The 24,303-nt window shown below is 39.5% G+C and overlaps 3 protein-coding genes across 8 annotated transcripts in view; 1 reads left to right on the forward strand and 2 right to left on the reverse strand.

Annotated features, from left to right (window-relative positions):
* Positions 1-163: 163 nt before the first annotated feature.
* Positions 164-17,947, reverse strand: MFSD11 (major facilitator superfamily domain containing 11). Of its 3 annotated transcripts, XM_026051410.1 has the most exons (15): positions 17,791-17,947; positions 16,177-16,321; positions 15,807-15,977; positions 13,824-13,879; positions 12,678-12,785; positions 12,220-12,299; positions 12,028-12,124; positions 11,052-11,110; positions 9,029-9,170; positions 8,149-8,189; positions 6,953-7,018; positions 5,753-5,878; positions 5,228-5,402; positions 4,305-4,440; positions 164-3,214 (listed from the first exon to the last, which is right to left on the reverse strand). In XM_026051410.1, the coding sequence occupies exons 3-15, from the start codon at positions 15,900-15,902 to the stop codon at positions 3,050-3,052; spliced, it is 1,347 nt and encodes a 448-aa protein (XP_025907195.1). In that variant the 5' UTR covers positions 15,903-15,977; positions 16,177-16,321; positions 17,791-17,947; the 3' UTR covers positions 164-3,049. The 3 variants fall into 3 exon arrangements, with proteins under 3 accessions (XP_025907195.1, XP_025907197.1, XP_025907198.1); XM_026051412.1 differs by lacking the exon at positions 17,791-17,947 and having other exon boundaries at positions 4,305-4,436; positions 5,248-5,402; positions 16,177-16,418; XM_026051413.1 differs by lacking the exons at positions 15,807-15,977; positions 17,791-17,947 and having other exon boundaries at positions 13,824-13,872; positions 16,177-16,418.
* Positions 17,948-18,092: 145 nt separating this feature from the next.
* SRSF2 (serine and arginine rich splicing factor 2) lies at positions 18,093-22,290 on the forward strand. 4 transcript variants are annotated; one of them, XR_003251252.1, is made up of 5 exons: positions 18,093-18,212; positions 18,360-18,753; positions 19,105-19,415; positions 20,536-20,644; positions 21,143-22,290. XR_003251252.1 is itself a non-coding variant. In XM_026051432.1 (4 exons), the coding sequence occupies exons 2-3, from the start codon at positions 18,392-18,394 to the stop codon at positions 19,406-19,408; spliced, it is 666 nt and encodes a 221-aa protein (XP_025907217.1). In that variant the 5' UTR covers positions 18,093-18,212; positions 18,360-18,391; the 3' UTR covers positions 19,409-19,415; positions 20,536-22,066. The 4 variants fall into 4 exon arrangements, 2 of the variants coding, with proteins under 2 accessions (XP_025907217.1, XP_025907216.1); XR_003251251.1 differs by having other exon boundaries at positions 19,105-20,644; positions 21,143-22,038; XM_026051432.1 differs by having other exon boundaries at positions 20,536-22,066.
* Positions 22,291-22,446: 156 nt separating this feature from the next.
* The window catches only part of METTL23 (methyltransferase like 23), a 2,353-nt gene continuing 496 nt past the window's right edge, over positions 22,447-24,303 (reverse strand). Inside the window, exons 2-5 of the mRNA XM_026051391.1 lie at positions 24,119-24,223; positions 23,492-23,729; positions 23,068-23,152; positions 22,447-22,711 (exon numbers count right to left, since the gene is read on the reverse strand). Of these exons, the coding sequence (XP_025907176.1) occupies positions 22,543-22,711; positions 23,068-23,152; positions 23,492-23,729; positions 24,119-24,223 (597 nt within the window). The 3' untranslated portion in view covers positions 22,447-22,542. The remainder of the gene's footprint in view (positions 22,712-23,067; positions 23,153-23,491; positions 23,730-24,118; positions 24,224-24,303) is intronic.

Genomic DNA, 24,303 nt, shown 5'->3' on the forward strand with positions numbered 1-24,303 from the left:
TCTGAGCTTCTAGCTCAGATTAATGTGAAATGGGTGAAATGCCAAGGGAGATGAGATGAATGGTGCAGTCACTGGGGCTGTATATGCTGATAAAAAGATGTTGAGATAGAATCATAAACGGATGTCACTGTTATCAGTCTACACTGCTGCACCAAAACTGACAGCTGGGGCTGCTGTCTGCAGCTGGATCCATTTTTCATCTCCTTATGTACCAAATACGACCAAGCTAAAAGTAATCACATGTCATAGAATGCTTGAATAATTGAGATTTTCTATGTTTCTAAAGATCCAATGTTAGAAATAATAGTCATACAGTTAATAGTTTTTWAAAAATGGCCATCCATGATGCACATTTGAAGAAAATGTGAATTTCTTGTAAAACCTGTCACAAAGCAGGAACATTTCTCTTTAATGACCCAATAAATAGTTATGAACGGCCTTTTTCACTGTCTGATACTGAGTCAGACCAAGCAGAACAGAGAGGGGAGAAGGAGAAAAAAAAAGAAAATAAAAGCAAAACATCTGACTCAGAGGTGCTGCACATGCACAAGCCCTACTTCATTAGCACCCCTGAAAGTCAGTTCAAAAGCCTTGCTGAAAGCACATGGAGAAGATTTTTTTTAAAGCTTTTATTAAAATAGTCTCTATAATTCTCATATCCCAGATGAACAACGCAGAAGTTCATCAAAAGGGATCAGTTTTAAAAGCAACCTCATGAAAACCATTGCCTCGTTAAAATTCAACTGYACTATATTAAATGCACCTGTAACTTGCTTATTGCCCTAAGACCTGAGAATCATTTTGTCTTCCACATACTGCAAGTCAAAATTGTCCCTTGTGGACTTGCAGTCTGTCTTCTCTCATTGATATGTAGAGGAGAGCAGATCCCACAGATATTTTGAGGACTGAAGTCAGTAATTCCCTAAGAAAAGCTCTTTATCCCTTTTGGTACTTTACAGAAAGCACTTCTAAGTATCCAACAAGAGAAATTTAATCACTGAAAGCATATTGTCATCTATACCTTTTGCAGCATACAATGCATAAAAATAGTATATTTCAAATTACAAGACAGAAACTGTTTAAGAGATATTAAAATGCAGCCAGTCACATTAACCACATGTATCGACTGAATTCCATAACCACTGCTTTTTCACTTTGCTGGCAAGTTACAATGGTTACAGCAACTCTGCTCTTTTGCCTCTTTCTCCAACTCACTCTCCTTCTCCATCACACTTATTTAATCACCTGGAATACAGAGAGGCTTTCCCGACTCCACTAATTTCTTTACTTGCCAACTGTTCGGATACCCTCTCATCTTCCAATTAATCCCACACTGGCCTCACAGCAAAAACCTGGCGTGAATTCAAAACTCATTTTTATCTGCCTCCAAACAATGCTCCACTGCTGTTTTATTGTGCACAGAGAGGGACTTGCCTCAAGAGAGCTGCRTTACTTGCCCTGCGAGAGCAAAGCTGACAGCAGAAGCCACAGGAGATCCCGTAGGCCCTCTTCAAGTTTAACCTTTGCTACATCCRTGTAGTTGTGACATGCAGCAGCTACCAGCATGTTCTCGGAATTGAYTCTCTGACCTGTCTTTGAAAAAAGAAGACATGAACATTTTGCGTGTGCCTAAGGAGGCTGACAGACAGTACTTGTCTAACAGCCACGTGGCGYGTCTTGAAATAAATAAAAATCTTTCTCACTGTGCTGTATCCGCACTCAGTTGCATCTTGTTTGTCAACACGACAGAAACGTTAAGTGCAACTACTAAAAATTGAAGCAGATAAATAGAAGCCAAGGTGGGCTGCATTTGTTGCCTATGTTATGATCATCTGTAACAGTTTGGATTTAAAGCCTTAGTTGCTATGGCATTAGCCTTGTTTTTGCATTTGTCAGAATAAGCTTACAGCACATTTTCCCAAAACATACAGGAAAAAACAACCTATGTCAACCTTTTCAGGTATTTTTGGACTATGCAGTAGGATAAATACTGCAAGATTATTCTCCCAGATCATATTCTTATTCATAGGATAGGAAGGTATTGTAGAAAACGTTCCCATCACAGAATAATTTCAATAACAAGTAAATCTAACAGAAGTTGTCATCACTCTGCCATTAAACTATAAAAGCAGATGAGAATTTCAGTGAACTCGGAATTCTCTGTAAGCATAAGTGCTTTCAGGAGGGAAACCATGTCTCACGGTCCTTTATATAGTACTACACAAAGAAAGATAAAGCATCCATCCCAACACAGCTCAATTTTGAAAAATGGTGAATGCTACTCCAAAAGATACATATCCTTGTCGACTGTCAATGCTCCACAGATATGAGGATTATGTCCTTAAAAAGGACAGGGGGGGGGTATTTACTTAAATTCCAGTAAAAATCTATTACATCACACTACAGAAAACTCTTTTAAAAAATGCATCTGATAAAATTTAAAATTATGAAATAGATTAACAACAAATAAGYGTTTGGAAATCAAGGAACCGGGTAACAATACCAAATAAGGCAACATTATTTTCAACAGAAATATTCTGGTGCATCTAATTGTTGAAAAAGTCGGTAGCATGAATCGCCAGTCAAGTAGACACACAAAACAAAACATACCTTAAAATATCACGCATTCCATACAAGAATTTAAGTATCTGTAGACCTAAAACTCAGATAAAATAATTTAGATGAAACAAAACTGTAATTTCTGTAGTGCAAGACAGAGTGATATTAGGTAGTTATTCAGAAAGGGATGTCTCAGAACAAAGCTCTTCAACGCACTGATCACTATTGCCTCCCATTTCTAATATCTGATTTTTGAGAACCTGCACCTCATACTCAGTGGATTAAAGAAGAAAAAAAGAAAAAACCTTTACATTTTTGGCATTTTTCTCCAGGGTTCGTTATCACAGTTAGATATCACATCAGCTACACTGACAGTGATTTAGCAGTGGATTCCTTCATCTCAGCCTCAGCAACTCCATCTTTTCACCTTCTCACATCAGTTCACAGTAAATGTGCCTGTATTTTCCCTTGCACTGGGCTAGTCACGGCATCAAATGCTGCTGTAGTCAGAGCCCCGGGCAACGAAGGCTGCTGCTTCCCACTCCACCACAAAGAAGGTAACGGTCCCAAAGAACCCAACAACCACCATGATCAGGAGCTGCCACTGCAGGAGGAAGTAGTTGCTGTAGAAATATGCGACTGCAGCACAGATGGACTGAGAGGGAAGAAAAAAAAACAACGGGAAAAAATGAGCACTGGAATTATACAGCCTGGCATTAGCACACAGGATTATCACTKACATACATGTAATTTATAGATGTCTTGAGAGTACGTTTCTTTGGCAAATGTACCACTTARACTTTTTTTTTCATATTCTAACAGGTGTCTTGACATTACACATAACAGATTTATTTTTTACTTGTTTTTAAATAACATTCACTGTCGAAAATGAACGCCTACACTCAGAAGTGTTTATCACATCACAAATGCAAGAATTCTTCTGGTATTTAAAAAACAGTCTGGAAACAACACAGCCAAAGCATGAGTGGAATTTAAGACAAAAATGTAGAAAAGCTTTTATCAGTTTTACAACATCACAAATGATCCTGTATSAAAATAGTTAGGAGCTCTGACACGTGTCATTGCTTACTTGCAATCAATCCTTTTTAAAGATAAAATATTCATCAATCCTCACATAGATACTGAATATAAAAATTCTTTATGCTATCTCAACTCACTACACATCAAGAAATAAAATGGAACACTGCATAAATATCAATGGAAATCATTAACCAAGCAGCTGTGATCTATTGAACTAGACAACTCTCAAACTCTGCTCCACAATTAACAGAAATATATTTAAGGATTATGATAACACTTGAAAAAATATAAATCATAACTTAATTCTTATGTCTACGTATTGGCAACTCACTGCGACACAGCACAAAATCTGCAAGGTCTTCAACCACTATTTAAGTAACTCTTTTCCTTTTGACTTCTCTATCAAAGCCTTCCTTTAGGATACAAATTTGGTAAACACTGCCCAAAAAATCTATACTTACCTTTTGACTTGAAATCAGAACAATCAACATCTACCCTCCCTGAATAACACATGATTCAACTCTCACTCATGAATCATTTATACCAAGATGAAGAATTTAGCTAATGCTACCTAAAAGCTTCTTTTCCTCCTAAGAAACATAGTAATTAAAAAACAAGCTGGCATCCCTTGCAGAAACCAGAGAATTACTTTYCGTGAGCAAAAAGCAGTATTTTAATAATGTGAAGCTGTGTAAGATAAATACCTGAACAAATTTAAAGATGGCAAAGGCAGGAGCGCTATCTTCTGAATAAAGGAATCCCAAAATACTGAGGAGTTGTGTGTTAAAGCAGCTGTCTCCCAAGCCCAACAGAAAGCTGCACAAAATAGCCACCTCCTTGCTACGGAAGAAAGAAGAGTTGGATTTATAATTTTTCCCAAACAGCCTAACACAGCTATTGATTGAACAAATGCTCTGCCCCATGAACTCTTGTTGTCTGACTTGTTTGGGAACAGAGAAGACAGTTATCATACTTGAAATTTCAATGGAAAAGAACCATCAAAATTTGTCTGTCRGGAAGAAGAGTTTCATTGAGTTTTAAGCCCTAGAAGGTTAAGACTTCTGCTAACAGTACCTGCAGTCCTCTCTTTATGGAATTACAGCTGCTAAAAGAACTCCTGGTGCTTGCAGCCATGAAGCCCGCAAGGCAACAAAGTAAAGCCGAGACTCACACAGTGAGTTCATAAAAACTGCAGAGAAAGACAGACCCATTCATACCACAGCAAACTGTACACGCTGCAAATACTACAGTTCGGAAAACAGTCATCTGCACAGTTATAAACACATTAAACTAGCAGTTTTGAGCAATTAGCAGTTATGTCTGAACAAGYTGACACCACTGCGTTTACACACAAACTGGCAAAAAATAGACCCCAACAGAAGGTTGCAAGGACAAGATGAGGAAGCTCCCTAAATTTCTCTCCTAACAACGAGCTGTGTGAGAGGGGCTCTGGCTCCAGGCAGATAAAGCAGACTTTGATAATAAGCACTGAAATGTCTTGCAAATCAGGACAACACTGTAAGGCTGAGGCTGTAGGCTGCAGTTAAACTGACTGAGCCCAATGCTGTTTTAGAAGAAAACAGCTTTTTTTTTCCCCCTGCAATGACAAAGGAAAAACCTTACATACCTTGGAATCATATAAGCAACATAATCTGTTCCTTCCATAGGAGCAATAGGAGCATCATTTGGTATGTTGAAAAAAATTAAATAGAAAGCTATGAAATGCACAATGATGCCTAGCATCACAACGGGGTTCCTACCAAAATGATTCTTCTTGCTCACTAAACCAAAGATTCCTCCACCTGTAGGAGTGGAAGAGATTAGATAGCTGTTATTTAAGAAAACAGAAATTTGAAAATTTAGTTACTTCCCTTTAGATCAGAACTAGAAYTTCTAAAGAACGAAACTTAAAAGTGCAACATATGCTGAAAGCAGTTTATGAGATTCTTTGTATTAGGTACTGAAATTTAGCAGTGTAATAACTTTAGCATCCTTCAAGCTTCCAACAACAGGGGAAAAAAAGAAAAAAAGACAAATATGCTTAATTTTCTTAATTTTAGTAAGATACACTTCAAAACACTGCTTGTATTTAATAACTGCAACATCTTAAGCTTTTTTTTTTTTCTGTATTAATCAGAAAATCTAAACTCACCTAAGACTTCTCCAACACCAATAAAAATACCAGAGAGACCAATAAGGCTCTTCCCTTCATTGCCAAATCTATTCACAGCACCAATGCATGTTCCATATACTCCAGTAAAGAAAGTTAATTCCAAACCTTTGAAGGAAGACAAGAAATACAAATATATATATGAACTACTGTATATTACTTGAGAAACAGTTATAACATATATATAGTTTATCCCTATAGTATCTTGAAAATTCATATTTAACGGAGGTTTATGTAACAGAAGGAAAGTGACTTAAGCTATCTAATTCTGAAACACTCCTATGTCATTTTATATAAAAAAAATAGAAAAATACTACATGTCACAATTATTAGCGTAATGTATGCACTTAAATTCAGTACTGGCTCTACTGATGCAGTTACATTTGGATGCTTTCCCAAAAGTTATTAAAGTGCCATACAAAATAACACTTCACAATAATTAATGGAAACGAAGCCCATTCTGGTGTAAGAAAATGATTTTCAAACTACAGCATTTCTGACGAAGATCTGCATCCCCAGATCACAAGTAGCAAGCTTCTTAATATATAAAATTGTAGTATACGTTAAGTTTTATTTCATTATCTATGTAAGAACTTCTTAAAAGCTCTTTCTAGTGCCATTACTATGAGGAAAGGGTACAGACTTGACTCTAGCTTGTATGACTTTAAGAGATTTGTAGTGTATAAACGTAACTTTCTTAATACAAAGCATATTCTAAAGTAATACTGTTATGCTTAAATAGACAACTTAATTTCTAAACTGTTTTATTTCACCTCCTTTGCTCTCTGCCACCACAAACAATATCGTGCTCCGCAATCCTCTAGCAGGAGCAGGCTACCTAATGAAGTATGAAAACTGCAGAGTCTCCAAAAATTATGAATTTTGAGCAGTTTATCAGAATAACGTTGGGAAGCAAACGTATTCTTTGACTTTATGGAGATTTGTATTTTCCAAAATAAAGTGCCAATCGTGACCACTATCCACCAGAGGGCAGCATCTAATTTTTCCAAACATAACTGATTTCCAGAACATAAAAACATCATAAATTGGTAAGCCACTCAAAGATTATCCAAATATTCAAGTAKAATTTACAGACATAGAGAAAAGCAATCCAGGGTCAGATGTTCTCAGTTAAAATGCCCTCATGCTGCTACATGGTCATACATTTTATTTGCTTTTTACCTGTATAGGCAGTTGTAACGCTGAGAAGCAGAATCTCTTTGGTAAAGCTCAGCTTTATAGATTTCTCTGTAAAGAAATAACAAGGGTAATTAATACAACCTTCAGTAACACCATGAAAGAATCTACACTTTCTCTTGATTTATGCTTAAAAGTGGGTTACGATTATACAAACTATTATTTTATTATAGGAAAAATATGGTGCTAAACAGTCAGAGCCTAACATGCAGTTTAAAAGAAATTAGGCGAAATTAATTCCTTTTTCTTTTTTTTTGGTAAGAAATGGAAGGAAGCCAATAGTTAAACAGTCTTTAATTAGACAATTTAAACTCACTGCATTTTTGTACTCTCTTATTTCACAGTGATCGTATCTTTAAAGAACAAATAAACTGTCAAGAAAACCTTCATGTTTCCAAAACAAACCAACAGCTGTAGGAAGGTCACATCAAAACTTCAGTGGAAGCTGCAAATAYTTACAGCTCAAAATTGCCGTTCTGAAGTGACATCATTTGGCAACCAAATAAAACAATATGCAACATCTCCCTTAGCCTATTAAGTGAAAAACACTTTCAYGTGGTGGCTTTCCAACTGATGATGGTTCTCTTCGACATTATCTATATAAACAAGCCCTGTTTGTAACTGGAATCTGATATTGCATCAAGGCAGCACCTCTCCAAACTCCTCCTTTACAACTCTAGCATGGAACAGATAAAAAGTTTGCCATTCTTTTACTTGGAATCAGCCACTGTTTGCATGTGAAAGAAGCTCTTCTGAGGCACAGCTGGACATCTCACACCAACTGCACAGCAAAAGTACTTTGCCCACACCTTAGTTCAGTGGTTCCCAAGCTTTTCTAGTTCTAAGAAACTCTTTTTCTTCCATCTCCTTTTCTGTCACGAGTCAAAAGCACAAATACTCATACAGACACGCAAATTTCYATCAGGCTCCCCAGTCATTGGTGTTGTGCCCCTACAAAAACTGTAATCTCTGGCCTGAAACCATTGCTATTTGACAGTCCTTTCCCCCAAACAGGCCAGCCCTGAAGGTCTACATTTGGAGATACGTTCTTAAAACCATAACTCTCTGCAAAGGTTGGTTCTAAGCAATTTTTACATAACTGCATATCAGCAGAATCATGGCGAGCTGCAAAGGATACTTTTTGTTTGGTTTATGCAATTCTAATGTGAAACAGTACTTACTAAAGGCAGCCACCGCTCTTGCCATTTTGCTTTGGAAAGACCTGCATAAACAAATAACAATGACTTCACTCAAAATAGAAAAAGAAAAATAGTCACACTAATCTCTATGGAAGCAGATTCATTTATTTTTCAAATTTTTAATAAGTTTTCTAGCCCAACATTACATATGCTAACATATTATTATACCTTTCTGAGAATCTGAACTACTACCATATTTTATTTGCTCTTGTATGCTATTCAAATACTCACCCCTTAACAGAGTCTTTCTGATGAGTAATGCTGGACATTTTTTTCACTCTTATATTTGCTCAAGTTTCTCTAATATTTTCACTGTTCTATTAATAAARCAAATATGTCTATACTAATGCCTTAGGCAAGACTGCACCTGATGCACCTACCTATGCATTTCTAATTTTTTTAAACATTGTGGCCTCCATCAATCTGCAAAAAGACTGTGATAAGATGCATATACATGCTTCAACATGTGAAAGAAAAACTATACAAAGGAAAGGAATAATCTCTATTCATTTGAATCTTTTAACTAGAGTAGTGAAAGGAAGAGAAAAAAATTATGAAAGGCAGATAAACAGTGAAAAATAATAATAATCAGTGAAAAAGAGAGGTAAATGCTCTTTCACAAGGTTTTCCATTAATGAATATCTTAAGAGTGCTGTACCACACTGCATCCTTGAGAATGTCAGAAGAACCCTAATTGATTAATTCTCACTTATTAAGATGCAGACACTTATATCAAAACTGTAATTCTACAGGTTGTTCATAAGCCTCATGTTTTCAACTGAGGGGAAAGAGCTCTGGGTTACATGTACAGGAGCACATTACCCTGTGTATGTGGCAATATATTCTTGCTATAAGCACTTACGAGCTGTCCCCYTGGAGTTCATTAGTAGAATCTTCCTCCTCTGGTGTTTTTGTGTCCTCTTGTTTTCTAATCAGAAAGAACAGAACTGTGCCTACAAGACTGATAACGGTCAGTGCAATGAAAACGGTTCTACGATCACTCTCTGTGGAAAAACAAAAACCAAACCTCACTAGACGTGCCAAAGCCACTTTAGTCAACTACCTTCAAAGCACTAACACAGGTATCCTTTGCAATGGTGTTTAAAATACCTCTCTAAAAGCTGTTGTGTTTTCCATCYTACTGCATAAGTGCAGGAAAAGGTACTCTCTAGCTGATAAGTTTTTATCTCACTTTATAATGCTAATAAATACTGACATATTAAATACTATGGGCCAATTTTTTTGTCATGCAAAGGCTTTGAGTAGTAAGGAGCCAATTAACAGAGAAAACATAGAAAATATTTATCAGCAGAAGGCACATATTTCAAGCCTTGCTATATTCACTTTAAATATTTAAATACCACAAATATAAGCATATAACATGATAAACTCTAAGACTTGTAAAGTACTAAAGCCTTAAGTCCACTGAAGTGGTTAACTGACAAGGCATACAATGAATATCTGGACACTAATTGCTGCCCTRTGCACCCACCCTGCTGCTCTTGTCCAGCAGAGAAGTCTGCCCCACAGCAGACATTCCAATTTACAGATGCTAGGAGACAAAAATGCTATGAAACAGCTAATAGTCAATCTGTTTCTCAATCACAAGTGATACTAGGATCTAGTCTTGTTAGGTTCACATCTAAATATATTACCTATGCACTTCCATTTTTTCCCCTTCTAGCTTAAGAAGAAACAGAATATGGATCCAAGTCAGTTAGAATAACCTGTATTTGGTTATACACCAGGAAGAGCATGTGCTGCTTCTTGCAATRCCTCTTATGTTTTCAACATATGTAGGAAAAGGGAGATAGAATTAATTTTTAAATCCCCTTAAATCTTCTAAAACCAACATCTAGCTTTTATTTAAGAGAATACTCAGGACATGTCAAGTGTTTTCCATTTAAAGACAAGACTAAGGAAGCAGTGAGACTCCCTCACTTAAGTGCTGTATTCTTTCATTAAGAACAGTAATGTGATTYAGAAAGCAAAGAATTTCAGGCCTGGATTCAAAGCACCTACGYGCTTGTGAGTGTTTAAGCATTTGTGTTAAGGAACAATGTGGAAATTACCTTTAAAAATTAACCTGCAATGTGCTACCCAGCCTGTGTCTACAGAGAACCTGAAACAAAGGCTCTAAAATGGGCTATTTATCTCAACATGGCAATATTTCTGCAGCTGGATAATTATCTTTTAAAGTCACCATTTAATTCTTAATTTCTGGTTACAGAAATATCTTCCTGTTTTGAATGTTAAAAGCATTGACCAATTTAGTAGATACTGTATTTTTTAGACTTTAAAAAACTACCTCATAACCATTCTAAAAGAGGATAATCCACTCCATTAACTCACAAAATGCTATTTTTCCTCTGCAATACTTATGTTGTGTAATTAAATTCTTAATTTTGGCTCTGTTTTCACCACTGCTAGCCATTTGCTTAGCTGATACCACCCACTCACCTTGCCTTGCTTGCTTACAGCAGCTTACAATTGACAAACAATCTCTATGTTAAGACCTRTAAGTTTCAACCACCAACCAGCTGAAGAACATGAATACGCACATGCTGCTCTAATTCCTGCCCTTTAGCAGTCTAATGCAATGTCAAACATAGAAAATTACAGTATTATAATCTAATTCCTAATGAGGAAGTTGGTTTTGATAAACCATGCTAAGAACGGACACCTTGAAGCTACAGTTTCTTATATACTTTACCAGAAGTTCTATCAGTTTAAAGCACTCTCAGTCCTGCCAGATATCTCAACATCTATCCCACTGCTGCCTTGACACAGTCCAATAACTGGTGCAACCTTGAAGCAAACTGGGATGATATTTCTTTCTTTTTATTTCATTGATTAATTGTCTTTCACAAACAAGTAACACTCACCTGATATGTGAGTTTTTCCTTGCCAAGCAAAGTATATATAAAGGTTTCCAAAAAACAGGCTGAAAATAAGAAGAAAGGACAGCACAGGTGAACAGCACTTTCTACTGTAAGATTTAAGCTGTAACATCACAAGAACACTATGCCACACAAAAATAATGTTGTGCAACTGTGAAAGAAATACAACAGTTATTCATACACTCTATGCAAACCTATACATTTATACATACTTACCCTACACATTTATTTTAATTATAATATTCTTTCACACAGTGCTAGCTATTCATTTCGAGGGGGAAATCAAGACATTTGGAGGCAGCAAAAAACAGGAAAATCAGTTTAAGTCACCTCTGTCACAGGATTTTGAAACTGAGTAGTTCATAGAGCTGACTTGTATYTATAGAGATGACTTTGTAATGATTCCTTAAGACAGTCTTTGGTTTTACCTGAAGTATTGCCCCAGCAATGCTAATTTGTTTATTAGTAGCTTAAAGGAAATCCTGTGCTAACCTATAGCTCCCTAAAATATGGTCATTCTGAATTTGTAGCAATTCAGAAAAGCAGCCAAGCCCAGACATAGCCGAAGCTCAGCTAAAAAGCAGTCCTCAACCGCTTCTAGAAGAACTGAAAGGCCCAGGCTGTGCAGGCCCCAGGTGAGGCCAATCAGGGTAATTACAGCTCATTAGCACTTTGGGGGACCTTGACATACTAACAGCCCTCCACAATCAACAGGATTTCTGTCAGGGATGAGATGTCAAATGCTCCACTAACAGACACTTTTTTTTGTGTATTCTGAGCAGAGGCCTGCAACATAATTTTTATTTGTTGCTCTATACTGCATTGTAGAAATGTTGCTTCCAGTTCTCCCTCTTCRTTTACTGAAGTTCCAGCATTTTAAAGCAGTCTCCCACACTTAGTAAAAAGTGTAAAAATTAAAGTCTCTTTCTTTGGTCATATGCATTTAACAAATAAAGCTTACCTAGACTGTAAGAGCGCCCAAAATATTCCACTGTTCCTTCCTATGGAGTTTTCATCAGAATTTACAGTCAAACAATTTCCCTGTGCTGTCCACAGTACTGTAAGAGGAAAAAAAATACTCAAGCAAAAAAATATTTTATAGCTATATATACAAACGCAGAGAAGCAGTCAGTAGGGTAAGAACAACACTTACCAGCAGCTGCAATGCCAATAAACACCGAAACAGTGTAGAAAGCCCATGTAGAAGGCTGGATAAAGACTGCAATGTATAAGCTAGAATAAAACAGAACAGTTTATGAAATAAGAGTGACCTGYGCAAATACCTCAAGTCATATATCAAAAAAAGGTAATCTTTTTACTCCGCTAAACACGTAATAATTTTTCTAACGTAGGCATTAACCTAAGACCACAATCTGAACTCCACAATTAGCCAAACCTGGAAATGCTGTGGAAAAAAAAAATGCTCCATTTCCTTTAGGCTGGAGTATCCTGAAGCTACAGTTAAACCTACTGATAGATACCTGAGTATTTGTGCAAGAAGATGCCTTAACAAGCCCGAYACAATTTCAAGTTAAGCATTGTAGCCTTAAGTATGGAAAAGTAAGGGAGATTTTAAAGGAGGCAGACAAAAGATCCAAAACTAGCACTTACCTATAAAATACACCACTAATCACCATGGAGAGCTGAGGTCCTACTATCGCAACTACTGACGGTGAAATAAGATTTGATGCAGAGAAAACTCCATAAATAATGGACATGCTACATAAATAAACAAGAAAGATGATTAATTGCTTGAAATAAAAGGTAGGCTTCAAGTGCAGCTGATTTAAGAAGACTGTACAAGCACTGCCAAAGTAATAAGTTAAATGTATGCATAGTAAGTATCCACATAACACATTCCATATTCAAACACTTCCTTCCTTTCTGTTATCAATTACCTTCATCTATTGCACTTTATCTTGATATAGGAACACAAGAGCACATAGGATTTCTTGGACCACTGAATCTAGACCCAATCTACTGCAGGCAACCACATCTTATAATTTATGAAGGGATTTGTTTAGTCAAGACTTAACAGGAGGTATGGTATTTTGTGCCCAGTGTTTCTAAGAGAATATTCCAGACCCTCATTCATCTGTTAGTGAAGTTTTAATTTCACAAGTGTACCACAGCAATCTTGAGTCATGTCCGCGGCATTTTCAGTCTAAATTAAGACTGTAAAACCTTTGTAGCACCAAAATTTTTCTAATGATGGATTAGTTTGGCATACAGAAAGTCCCTGATCATASGTGAAACAGAAAACAAGTATTCCAAGTGAGGCTGCCTATGTTTTTTCACAGCTTTGAACCTTGCTTCTCTTCCTGTCTTTCCAACTGCTCCTTCCGCCTTTGTGTTGCAATCTTTCCTGCAAGTTGACCCACACAACCTATTATACACCAAGGCACAAAGGGCAAATAATCAAGCCCTTAGTTAGCAGTTTTATTAAACAACAACATCATAAAAGAGAAAAAAAAATCCACATTTTTCATCTCCTAAGATAAAATGGGAGAATGTGATTATAGAGCACTTTTTCTGTCTACAAAGACAATACACAAAGCAGTATGAAATTCAATTAAAAAATAAAAATTCACTGTAAAATTGGACAGTTTAAAAAACAAAAACATACTTAAAACTTTTAAAATGTTATTAAATTTTGACATAAGCAATACATTACCATCTCTTAAGAGAATAACCAGCTGTTAATTGTAACAAGCTTGACTCTTCAGTGAGCAAAGCAATGAGATCTTTATAAATTACCTTGTATAGCCACTGCCATGGAACTCTGTGTTGTTTAAATTTGTGATAACTGTTTGCTGTGAGGAGAAAACCACATGTATTAACACGTTACAGAATATCTTCTAGCTTTAAAACATTTACATTAAAGTCACAATTAAGTTAGAATTTGTCATTAGTAGATTCTTAGAAGTACTCAAAATAATCAAAATAATAACTGCAACTCCACATATGTGCTGTAAAGATGAGTGTTACAGGTCTACCCATTTACCAGTATAWGAAATCCTCCAGGAAAGTTTATTCTAGATTCACCTGGCCACTTTAGAATGCCTAGCTTAGATGCATAGYTTGGTGGCACCGTCACCTTATGTTCCCACTCTTTCAATTAAAAAACAAGTATTTCTAGACAGGGGATTGAGACTCCCAAAAGCAAAATAATAATCCTAGGTAGAGGCCTCTTTCTTCTATACGTAGATAGAATAAAGAGCACTGGTGGGTTTATCACCTTGTGTTTTCCCTTTGCTTCACTGCACCTCGTTTATGACTGGAGCAACAACAGATAAAGCCATGAAACTAAGATCTGATTCCTTCACTTCAGGTGAGGAATGATACTAAAGGCTTATTTATGAAAACAGAACTTAATGAGATATTTCGCAGGGAAACAGTTATGTTTGAAACAATTTATAGCATTCTATTACTTTATCATGATTTTAACAGCGATGTTAAAACATTACAAAAAAAGCTGTTTCACAAATCACCTCTCAGATACATATGCATGTATATTTCAGATTTGCCTCATCTAAAAGAAAAAAATAGAATGAAAAGCTTGAGTTTCACAACACTCTTAGCATATCTCTCAGCTTCTGCTAAAAATTTCCGTTCTCTTCCTCTTCCAGTCGACTCCCTGTTCCTTTTTCTTTCCCCCTTGAATCAGCTTTAGTGATCACGAGACCATTTAGTTAGTGGGATAGGGAGGCAGATTTGAATTAAATTCATTTTAATAGATTAGGTGATACAATATTTAGCATAACGGCTTGATCACTAGGTCAAATTCAGTGAGGTGCTGAGAATTCACTGCTTAAAGGGAGGGAAGAAGATTAAAATCTTTTTTTTTTTTTTTTTTTTTTTTTTTAATAACTCTAAGTAATTCTTTCTGCAATGCAGTGAAGGACATTTACACCCATGATTCCAGAAAGGATTCTTCTTGCATGCAGGAAAAGGGAAGCTAGAAAGCCTGTGTGTTCAAGATGTATTTAGACATTTAATTCTCCTTTTGGCATATAATTAATGTTCAAATTGACATCGATATCTAAGTTGGAGGATCTGGGCTAAGTATGTTAGCATCAGGATTTAACTGGTAAGAATGCAATCTGCTTTTATTCACTGTTTTGCTCCATCATGCAAAGCAATATAAGTAGTTATTGTGTTGCTTATAAGTAGGAAACTTATTTTGATGGAAGATAACTTGGCAGTTCTAGCAATTGTGAAAGTCTGGCTGCTTGTCAGATGTTATTCTTATACACCCTGGATGGCTAGTTTGCCAAAACAGAAAACATGACAGATCAGGAAAGACTCTAGGAGAAACTGAGAGGCATGATTAATAACTACATTTTAGTCAAATATGCATATATATATATATATACACACATATGCAAAAATATTTTCCATATTTTCTATGGAAAAATCAGAAATATAAAAGGTCTAATTTAATTCAGTTGTTAAATATAGGAGGCGTCACTGCAGACATTGTTTTAATCTACAAACATTTGATAAAAGTCAATAATTTTCTACTTTCTAAGCAGACAGTTACATGCTAACTATGGTATCTTGAAGTGAATTGCCTAAACATACAGTTAAACACTGAAGCAAAAGAAAGGAAATGAACTGTCAACATGTCTTGCAAAATAAATATTCCAGGTAAAGCGATGATTAGCATTAGAGTAGACAAAAGACAAGAAAAAAAGAGTAATTGATACAAATGTGACACGTTCTGAAACTCACACTTACCGCAATATTTCCACATGTTTGGAAAGCAGTAAATATAAACATAAATGAGACTCCCAAAATAAGTATGTTGAAAAGTTTCTTTGATTCTGGAGACATTTTTATGTTTTCTTGGGAAGCTGTCAGCTCAGTCTGGAAAAACAGTATTTCTCCTTAAAAGCTTCCTCTTAAACTCTGGTGAAAACAAACAAACAGAAATTGAAGTACAAGCTTTAAAAGTGTCAATTACTTGGAGTTGCGTGTTAATTGTTAGGATATAATCATCAACAAATCAAAAAAATCTTACGACTACCTTAAATAATACACAGCAAAATCTCAAAATAAAGAAAAATAAAGTTTTGGTGCAAAAGGTAAGGATAAAGATACTCTCTACCTTTTCTCATGAAGTTAACAGAGCAGACTGCAGCATATTATTTCTTCACGTCATCTCTTCTCACCAAAAGAAGCAGTTTTCCATCTACTGAACTAGTTAATTATCACAGGGTTCTTTTTTTTTGCCATTGTTCTGAACCAGGATCCTGGTCAAAAGCCATTAAATCACATGACAAAGGAAAAACRAGACACTCAGACACACAAGTCATTCCACTCATGTTTGACAGGAAATAAGGAAAATTTCACAATATAGATCAGCTGATCAAGGCAAGAGAGCCCTTGTGCACTATGGGAAATGCAGTTTTATTAAAATACACTTCTTTTTCTACTGTAAAGGGCAGCACTCCTCTAATCCTTTAAATAATAAGATTTATACTAATCACTCATAGAAGCCTTACTTTTAAAKTCAAGCCAAGCTCTCCTCTTCCTAAATTATGAATCTGTAGCAGCACATATTTACAATTCTATTTTTACAGTAATCTTAAACTGGCATCTCCATTAAAAAAAAAAAGGGGGAAAAAAGTGCAAATTGTAAATTCCCCTCTAACCACTGTACCCACTAAAAGCTGCCTTTCCCCTTACGCGAGCCCTGACATTAGCTGCATGTGTAACTGGTACAGATTGAAACCATGCTAGCAAATGATCCCAAGGTTTTACCCTGGACCAGTTTCCCAGTCCGAATTCCCAGCACAGCTCCAGAAATTCCCTGTGCTCACACTGAGACTGACAGGGAGGCAAACAAGTGCAGGAACAATTCTGCAGCAAAGGCTACAGAATTAATGATTTAGAGTTGCGCGAAAAGAGTAAGGGACAGAGGAAATTCTGTTGTTTTAGGGGAATTAGTCTAAAAGATTAAAAAAAAACACTTAGGGAAAAGGTTTCAGCRGGTGAATGAGAGTATTTTCAATTAAAACACTCTAGAGAAAAAAAAATAGAAATCAAGACCAAATATATTAACTGGTTTCTTTAGCAGTGGATGTTTCTTATTATTTTATGCAATTATGCCATATTACCATAAAATAAAAGAACAGACTTGAATTCTAGTACTGAACTTCCTTTTCCTTCAATTATTTTCTCATGAGTATTGACACTGCATTAAAAAAAAAAAAAAAAAAACTTATCGTGGGGACCAAAGAGTTTTTCAAACACCAGATGCAAACACTGATCCTTGCCATAAGTAGGACCTTGGCATGGTGGTTTAAATACATGAACTTTGGGCAATTTTATTCGGCGTCTGAGGACATCCGAGAGTGCCGGAGGAGCCGCCCCGGCCGGGCTGTCCACAGACGCGGGGGGCTCGGTGCCCTCCCCAGCCATGGCCGCTCTCCTGCAGCCCCATCGCACCTCATGGCCGCCAAGCCGCCCCTTCTCCCGCCGACGGCCACACGGCGGCGCCGCGGGAGGCAGAGCGGGCCCCGCGGGAGGCAGAGCGGGCCCCACGGCGGCCACAAACCCCTCCCCGGCCCCGCGCCGCCGCCCCGCGCCTCAGCGGCCGCCATTTTAAACCGTCACCTTCCCGCCCCGCCGCAGCTCCTCGCCGCTGCTTTCCCTCCCTCCTCTCCCACCGCAAAGCCTCCCCGCCTGCCCCCGCGCCTCCTGACACCACCTTCCTCACCTTGTTTCTATTTTTTATTTTTAACGTTTTTAGCACAATTTAAATTTTCCCCGCCTCCGCCGGGTCCTTCCGGGTCACAGCGAAACACCTTTAACCGTCACTTTTAAAAACAGAGTGGCCATTAACTTAGGCCACGGTTTACCTCTTTCSCCCTAAGGCCGCCTTCAGCGGCCGCTGCCCTCGGGTTAAAAAGCGGAGCGAATAAAACCCGCCGGCGGCGCGCGCGGGGGTCCCGCTCCGCAGCGCGGGCTGCCGCCGGGCGGCCCGTTCCCTTCCGGGGCGCGGGCGGCCATTTTGTGGCGTTAAGAAGGAGCGCGCGGGCGGCGCCCCGCTCATTTCCTCGCGGCTGCGGGCGGGGGCGGCTCTTGCTGCCGCTCCGTCTGTGCTCCGGCCTCAGGCCGCCTCTCCCCCGGAGCCCGGAGGTGGGTGCCTGCCCGTTCCCTCTCCTTCCCCGCTCCCTCYCTATGCTCCATCACTTTCCTCCCACCAGGCCCGCGCTCGGCGGCCTCTCAGCGCCTTCGCCTCCTGACTCGCCTCCCTTTTTCCCCCCTCGGGTCTCTTCTCCTCAGCCGCAGCCGCCCCTCGGGGGCTCTTGGGCGCCATGAGCTACGGGCGGCCGCCCCCGGACGTGGAGGGCATGACGTCCCTCAAGGTGGACAACCTGACGTACCGCACCTCGCCGGACACGCTGCGCCGCGTCTTCGAGAAGTACGGCCGCGTGGGCGACGTCTACATCCCGCGCGACCGCTACACCAAGGAGAGCCGCGGCTTCGCCTTCGTGCGCTTCCACGACAAGCGCGACGCCGAGGACGCCATGGACGCCATGGACGGCGCCGTGCTGGACGGGCGCGAGCTGCGCGTGCAGATGGCCCGTTACGGCCGGCCCCCCGACTCGCACCACAGCCGCCGCGGGCCGCCCCCCCGCCGCTACAGCAGCAGCGGCTACGGCCGCCGCAGCCGCAGGTGAGAGCCCGGCCGAGCGGCCAGCGGGAGCCGGGGAGCCGGGGCARGGCCTGCACTAAGGGCCACCTCGAATTAGGGGGGGGAAATCCCTGTTTTTTTAACCCCTCGCAACCACTTCTCGGTAGTTTCGGTTGTAAAAGCACGTGGAGYTCCTCTGGAGCTGCAGGGCTTGTTTCTCCCGGAGGTTTTAGCCCCCGGCCACTCTCTCTGAACAATGGCGCCTTCCTGCCATGCATTTGCTCACCCACGTGGGCCCCGTTCCGCCCTCCTCGCCCYGAAGTGCGGGGAAGCCTGTGGCACCGCCTGCCTTCAGCTCTTAACCCGCCTCTTCCCTTCTCTCTTGCCTTTCAGCCCCAGAAGACGCCGTCGCAGCCGATCTAGAAGCAGGAGTCGCTCTAGATCCCGCAGTCGGTCCCGCTACAGTCGGTCCAAGTCCCGATCTCGCACACGCTCTCGGTCCCGTTCCACCTCAAAGTCCAGATCTGCCCGGAGATCCAAGTCAAAGTCCTCGTCTGTCTCCAGATCACGGTCYAGGTCGAGATCTCGGTCCAGATCCAGAAGCCCTCCACCTGCCTCAAAGAGGGAATCTAACTCCAGATCCAGGTCAAAGAGCCCTCCTAAGTCTCCAGAGGAAGAAGGAGCTGTATCCTCTTAGGAAAATGGTAATGTACCTTAGGAACAGCAAACTTTGCATGTTACCTTATTGTAGCACTTAAGTGGGGTGTTGGGTAGAGTATTAATAGCCCGAACCAAGTGAATCCTTATGGGGCACATTATTAGCTATTCTTTTCTTTTTTCTTTCTTTTTGTCTTTTTTTTTTCTTTTTTTTTTTTTCTTTGAACAGTGTTGTTTGGTTATTGATTAGGGAAATTAATACCAAAGGGCTTTCTACAGAGGACATTTTCTTGTTTTGTTGAGATTAATGGCTTGGTTTTAATGAAATAATGTATGAGACGCAACCTATTATGAAAATGACTATTTCTTACTGTATTTATCCAACATCTGCATTTTCCCCTTTAAAGCTGCGGTCTCCTGTTTGCTAAAAGAATATTGGCCAGTATTGCAGATTTTAACTGATTTGGCTGATCCTCCAGGGACCAGTTTCTGTGGGCGTGTGTTGGAGCAGGTTTGTCTTTAAATGTTAAAGATGCACTATCCTTTTATAATGGAACATCGGTTCAGTGACCATTATACTGACTGGAGGTAACTGTTGTAGAAAAGTGGCAAATTCACTGTGACACGAAAACGATGGAAACTAGTTTTTCCTCAAGTCAAGATCTTGAAGAGGCTTCTGAGGATAACACTGGGTGGGGAAAGGATAGTGTGTCTTTAACCCTTCAAACTGTTTGGTCCTAWTTTTAAAAGGAAAGGGCCTAAGTTAGCTCTGGAGTTAGATAATTGTAGCAAAACTCGTGACACTTTGTTTTTAAGAGTTAATTAAAGTTTAGTTAAGTTTTTGATTGGGAAGAACTAGTTTTACATAACTTTAATATAACATTTATAGTTCATTAACAAGCAGGCTGAATTCAAGTTAATAGTGGTTTGAGCTACAGCCTGATGTTTATTCTTCCTTGTAACTAAATGCTCTTGCAGAATCTCACATTTGGCCTCATAATTAAAGCAACATKTCGGGGGGGGAGGTGGAGCACACTGTAAATCCTAAAGCCCAACAATATTAGGGCAAAGCCAGTTGAAACACACCTAGAAAAATACCTGAAGTCACCCACAGAGCAACAGAGACATGGTAGAAACTTTGCTGAACTTTTCTTTCTTCAAACCTAGATGCAACAGATAGAGAATCCACATAAAGGAAGCCTTTGGGGGGAAAAGATCGCTTGAGTCTTCAGTCCATTGGAGAGACCCCTGGCACAAGCAACCAGCTGATGAAAAGGTTATTTTGTAACATTTTGTCTAACTTTTTACTTGTTTAAGTTGCGCCTCAAGTGGCAGATTTTACACTTTATGTGCCATTTTGTTGCTGTTATTCAAATTTCTTGTAATTTAGTGAAGTGAACGACTACCGATTTCATTATTGGCTTGGATATTTGAGGTAAAACTTCGTTTTTGTTTATATAGTGCTGACTTATTTGAAATTAAACTGATGGTAACTTGCTGCCTCAAGTTTCATACTGAGGAGACATGCAGCCATTATATGCTGAGTAGCTAACTGTCAAAAAGTATTCTCAATTTTGTCTTCATTCCTTGAATAAAATTCTGCAAGACTTCAATTTGAAATTTACTGTAAATGCTTTTTTTTAACTTAGAATTCAAATAATATCTTAAATTGGTAGAAATCTTTTCAGATGACAGTTGATTGTTATTTTTTTTGAAAGGATTGTTTTATCAAACTCAATTCTAATCTCTTTTCTTATGTATTTTTGTGCACTAGGCGCAGTTGTGTAGCAGTTGAGTAATGCTGGTTAGCTGTTAAGGTGGCGTGTTGCAGTGCAGAGTGCTTGGCTGTTTCCTGTTTTCTCCTGATTGCTCCAGTGTAACGATGCCTTGTCGTGCAGAAACAAATGGCTGTCCAGTTAATTAAAATGCCTGACAACTGCACTTCCAGTCACCCGGGCCTTGCATAAAAATAATGGAGCATACAGTGAGCACATCTAGCCGATGATATACACACCCTATTTTTTCCAGAATGGTAAATCTCACCAACATGCATATACGAACTTACRTATGAGAAATGTAATGTTAACAAAGAAATGGTTCATTCCTTTGTAAGTACTGATTGGTGTATCTTTTGCTTAAGACATTCTGTACTATACCCACTGTCTCTGTAGTTTAATATTAAACATTTTTCTGTGTTAACTTTTCTCAACTTAATGTCTTGAGTCAGCTTATTTTTAGCTTGAAAAGATTTCTGCAATTATACTGTCAATGTTTAACTTCTATAGAGTAACTGAATGCATACTGCTGCTTCTAAATATTATCCACTGGGGTTGCTTTGAAATTACTAAGGCAGAACTTACTAGTATTGTGACTAACCAAAACACTGTAAGATGAGTATTGCACAGCAGATTAAAAAATGGGGCAGATCTGCTAGGTGTTGTTATGGAAGATGCACACTGAGCAGTACTAATTGCATTTGCTGTGCGCTTGCCCTGCCTCAACAGGCTGCTGCTTGATGGTAGCTAATCTTCTAGTGATGAGGCTTTTTAAGTTGGGTACTAAATGAATTGTAATTTCAACCATCCTTTGTCAAGGGTTATTGTAATGCCTTGTTAACTTTATGCATGTATGTTAAATGGAAACATCTGAATATTTGAAATCTGATTTGACTGAGGATTAAAAATACTTTTCTACAAGTTGAGGAGTTTGTATGTTCCAGGACTGCATGGCTGGCAGCAGTCAATGTAGATTCCCCACTGAAAAAGGGTGAGGGAAAGGGTTGGCCTTTGAATAGGAATCTTCAGGAAAGTCCTGGGAAACAGACTTTAAAGGGTTGGTTTTTATCCTGAATGAATGTAGTTAAAATCCACATCTAAACTGTGGAGAAAAGGGTAAGTGGGACCCAGTGGATTGTAAAGCTGTTAAGCTAAGTGTTTAGTAGCTTACATACTGGAATTGTCTTGAACTATTAAGTTGTCTTTAGGAAGGACAAATTTTTCAAAAGCCATAGCTAAGAACAGAACAGCTTTATTTTTTACATTGCATGTTTTTAAGAACAAATAAATAAATACTGCTTCCCAAGATATATGCATGAGGTTTGCTGCAAATCAGACTGTTTCCTGCAGATCCATGCTACAGTATCATCTTGTATTGGAACCAATAAGTGGAATAAACTTAAGTACCATCTGATTTTGCTAGTGAGATGATCATCATTTCGATCGTATGTCTTCCTGGTAAAGAGGAGCCAGCCAAGTGCTCTTTGTCTGCATTAAATGATTGTAGTGGGACATGGATGTTCTTCAGCTTCCATTTGCAGAGCAGGGCCTCAATAGACCAGTCAGCACTGAAGGGAAGAAATGGCAGATGGGTGAAAAACATAARTTACTAAATGTTGCAGTAACAACAAGAGACACTATTAGCAAACTTAGTAGTAGAGTTACCATTTTGTTTGATATCTCCAGTATTTTATTGGTTTATACTAACCAAAGTCAGAATCTGTCCTTTGGAATCACCGTGATGATGGAAAGTTGGCAGTCCTTAATGATCAAGTAAAGCTGAGAAATGGCTGCATGTTTTGGGGACGAAACTGAACTTACTCAAGCTGGGCCATGCTTTTCTCCTGCTTGCAGCTAGTAAAGGGAGCTAATGAACTTGGCTGTTAGTCATTTTAACAAAACTTAAGTAGGCAAAAGAGTTTACCTTCGGACCTGATAGGTAGTCCAGAATTGAGCATGTGGATTCTTTTCCATTAAGTAGTAAACAGTAGTTAAAATGTCTTCAAAATCTGCATAGTTGGGGAAGAKAAAATATAGTTTTGATAAGTCTCCACATTCCAGACATGGTTACATAGGCCTTTAGCTGGGTAGGAGTCCTGTTGCTCAGAATATGGCCTTAATTAGTCACCTACTCCCATTTCCTATGCACTTGTTTTTCCTGTGGTGGTGATAGCTTAATACTAGAATTACTCCAAGAAGTAGCTCAATGATAGATAGTTTTACTACCAGAAAATCTGCCAGCTCATCTTTGATGTAGTTCCTAATCCTACTAAATAAGAACTTGCTGAAAATGTAATAAGGCCTTGCTCTTTTTATCAAGTTGAAGTTACCCGAGAGAATTAGCGTACCTTTTGGTTCAAAAAAGACGTCAGACCCTAAAATAATGTCCACRGGAGCAAGAGAGAGCAACTCCGGAGACACCCGTCCCCACGTGAGGCCGATGACAGGCACGTGAGGCAGGTCGTTGAGCAGGCAGCTCCTCCGACAGTTCTCCAAGCACTGCGGTAGCTCTTCGCTGTCRGAGAGCGTAACTTCGGCACCGCACTTGGCAGCTACCAACCCAGGGAGGCTGACACCGGCTCCAAGCTGAAATCACACACACAAAAAAAGGCAATTTTATGCAGAACAAAKGGGTATTGCACCCATTGGTGCATTAAAATTCAACAATGTGGTTGAAGCTGGGAGGAATGAGGGAAAACTCATGCTAGGGTTGAACTGTAGGCCGGGAAGGGGCYGCTTTGGAAACAGTGGAGTGTTTGGATGTGCTGTGAGGTGATGGGGAAGAGGGTGACTTCATCACACGGGGATTCCTGTGTGTTTGGGTGTGAGGGGTTTCCCTAGGCCTGCAGCTGCAATTAGGCAACATAAAGAGGGGGGAGGAGGACTGTTAATAGAGCCTCATTTGGGTCTAAACGACGGGAAAAAAAGGAGAAACAATGAAAGCGAGCAAGGAGCTGGAGCGGCCTGCGTGTTACCTCCAGGACCCTCCTGCCGGGCAGCGCGGCGCGGTGGAACCACAGGTACTGGGCGAGCACCACGGCGCCGGGCCACGCGTAGAGCCCGTACTGCGGCTGCGGCACCTGCGGCGGGGCGGCCGTGACGGCGCGGCCCGGGCCCCGGCCCCGGTCCCGGTCCCGGCCCCGGCCCCGGCCCCGGCCCC

Source organism: Nothoprocta perdicaria, unplaced genomic scaffold (genome assembly GCF_003342845.1).
Source record: "Nothoprocta perdicaria isolate Ctin4 unplaced genomic scaffold, notPer1 scaffold_75, whole genome shotgun sequence".
Lineage (NCBI taxonomy): Eukaryota > Metazoa > Chordata > Aves > Tinamiformes > Tinamidae > Nothoprocta > Nothoprocta perdicaria.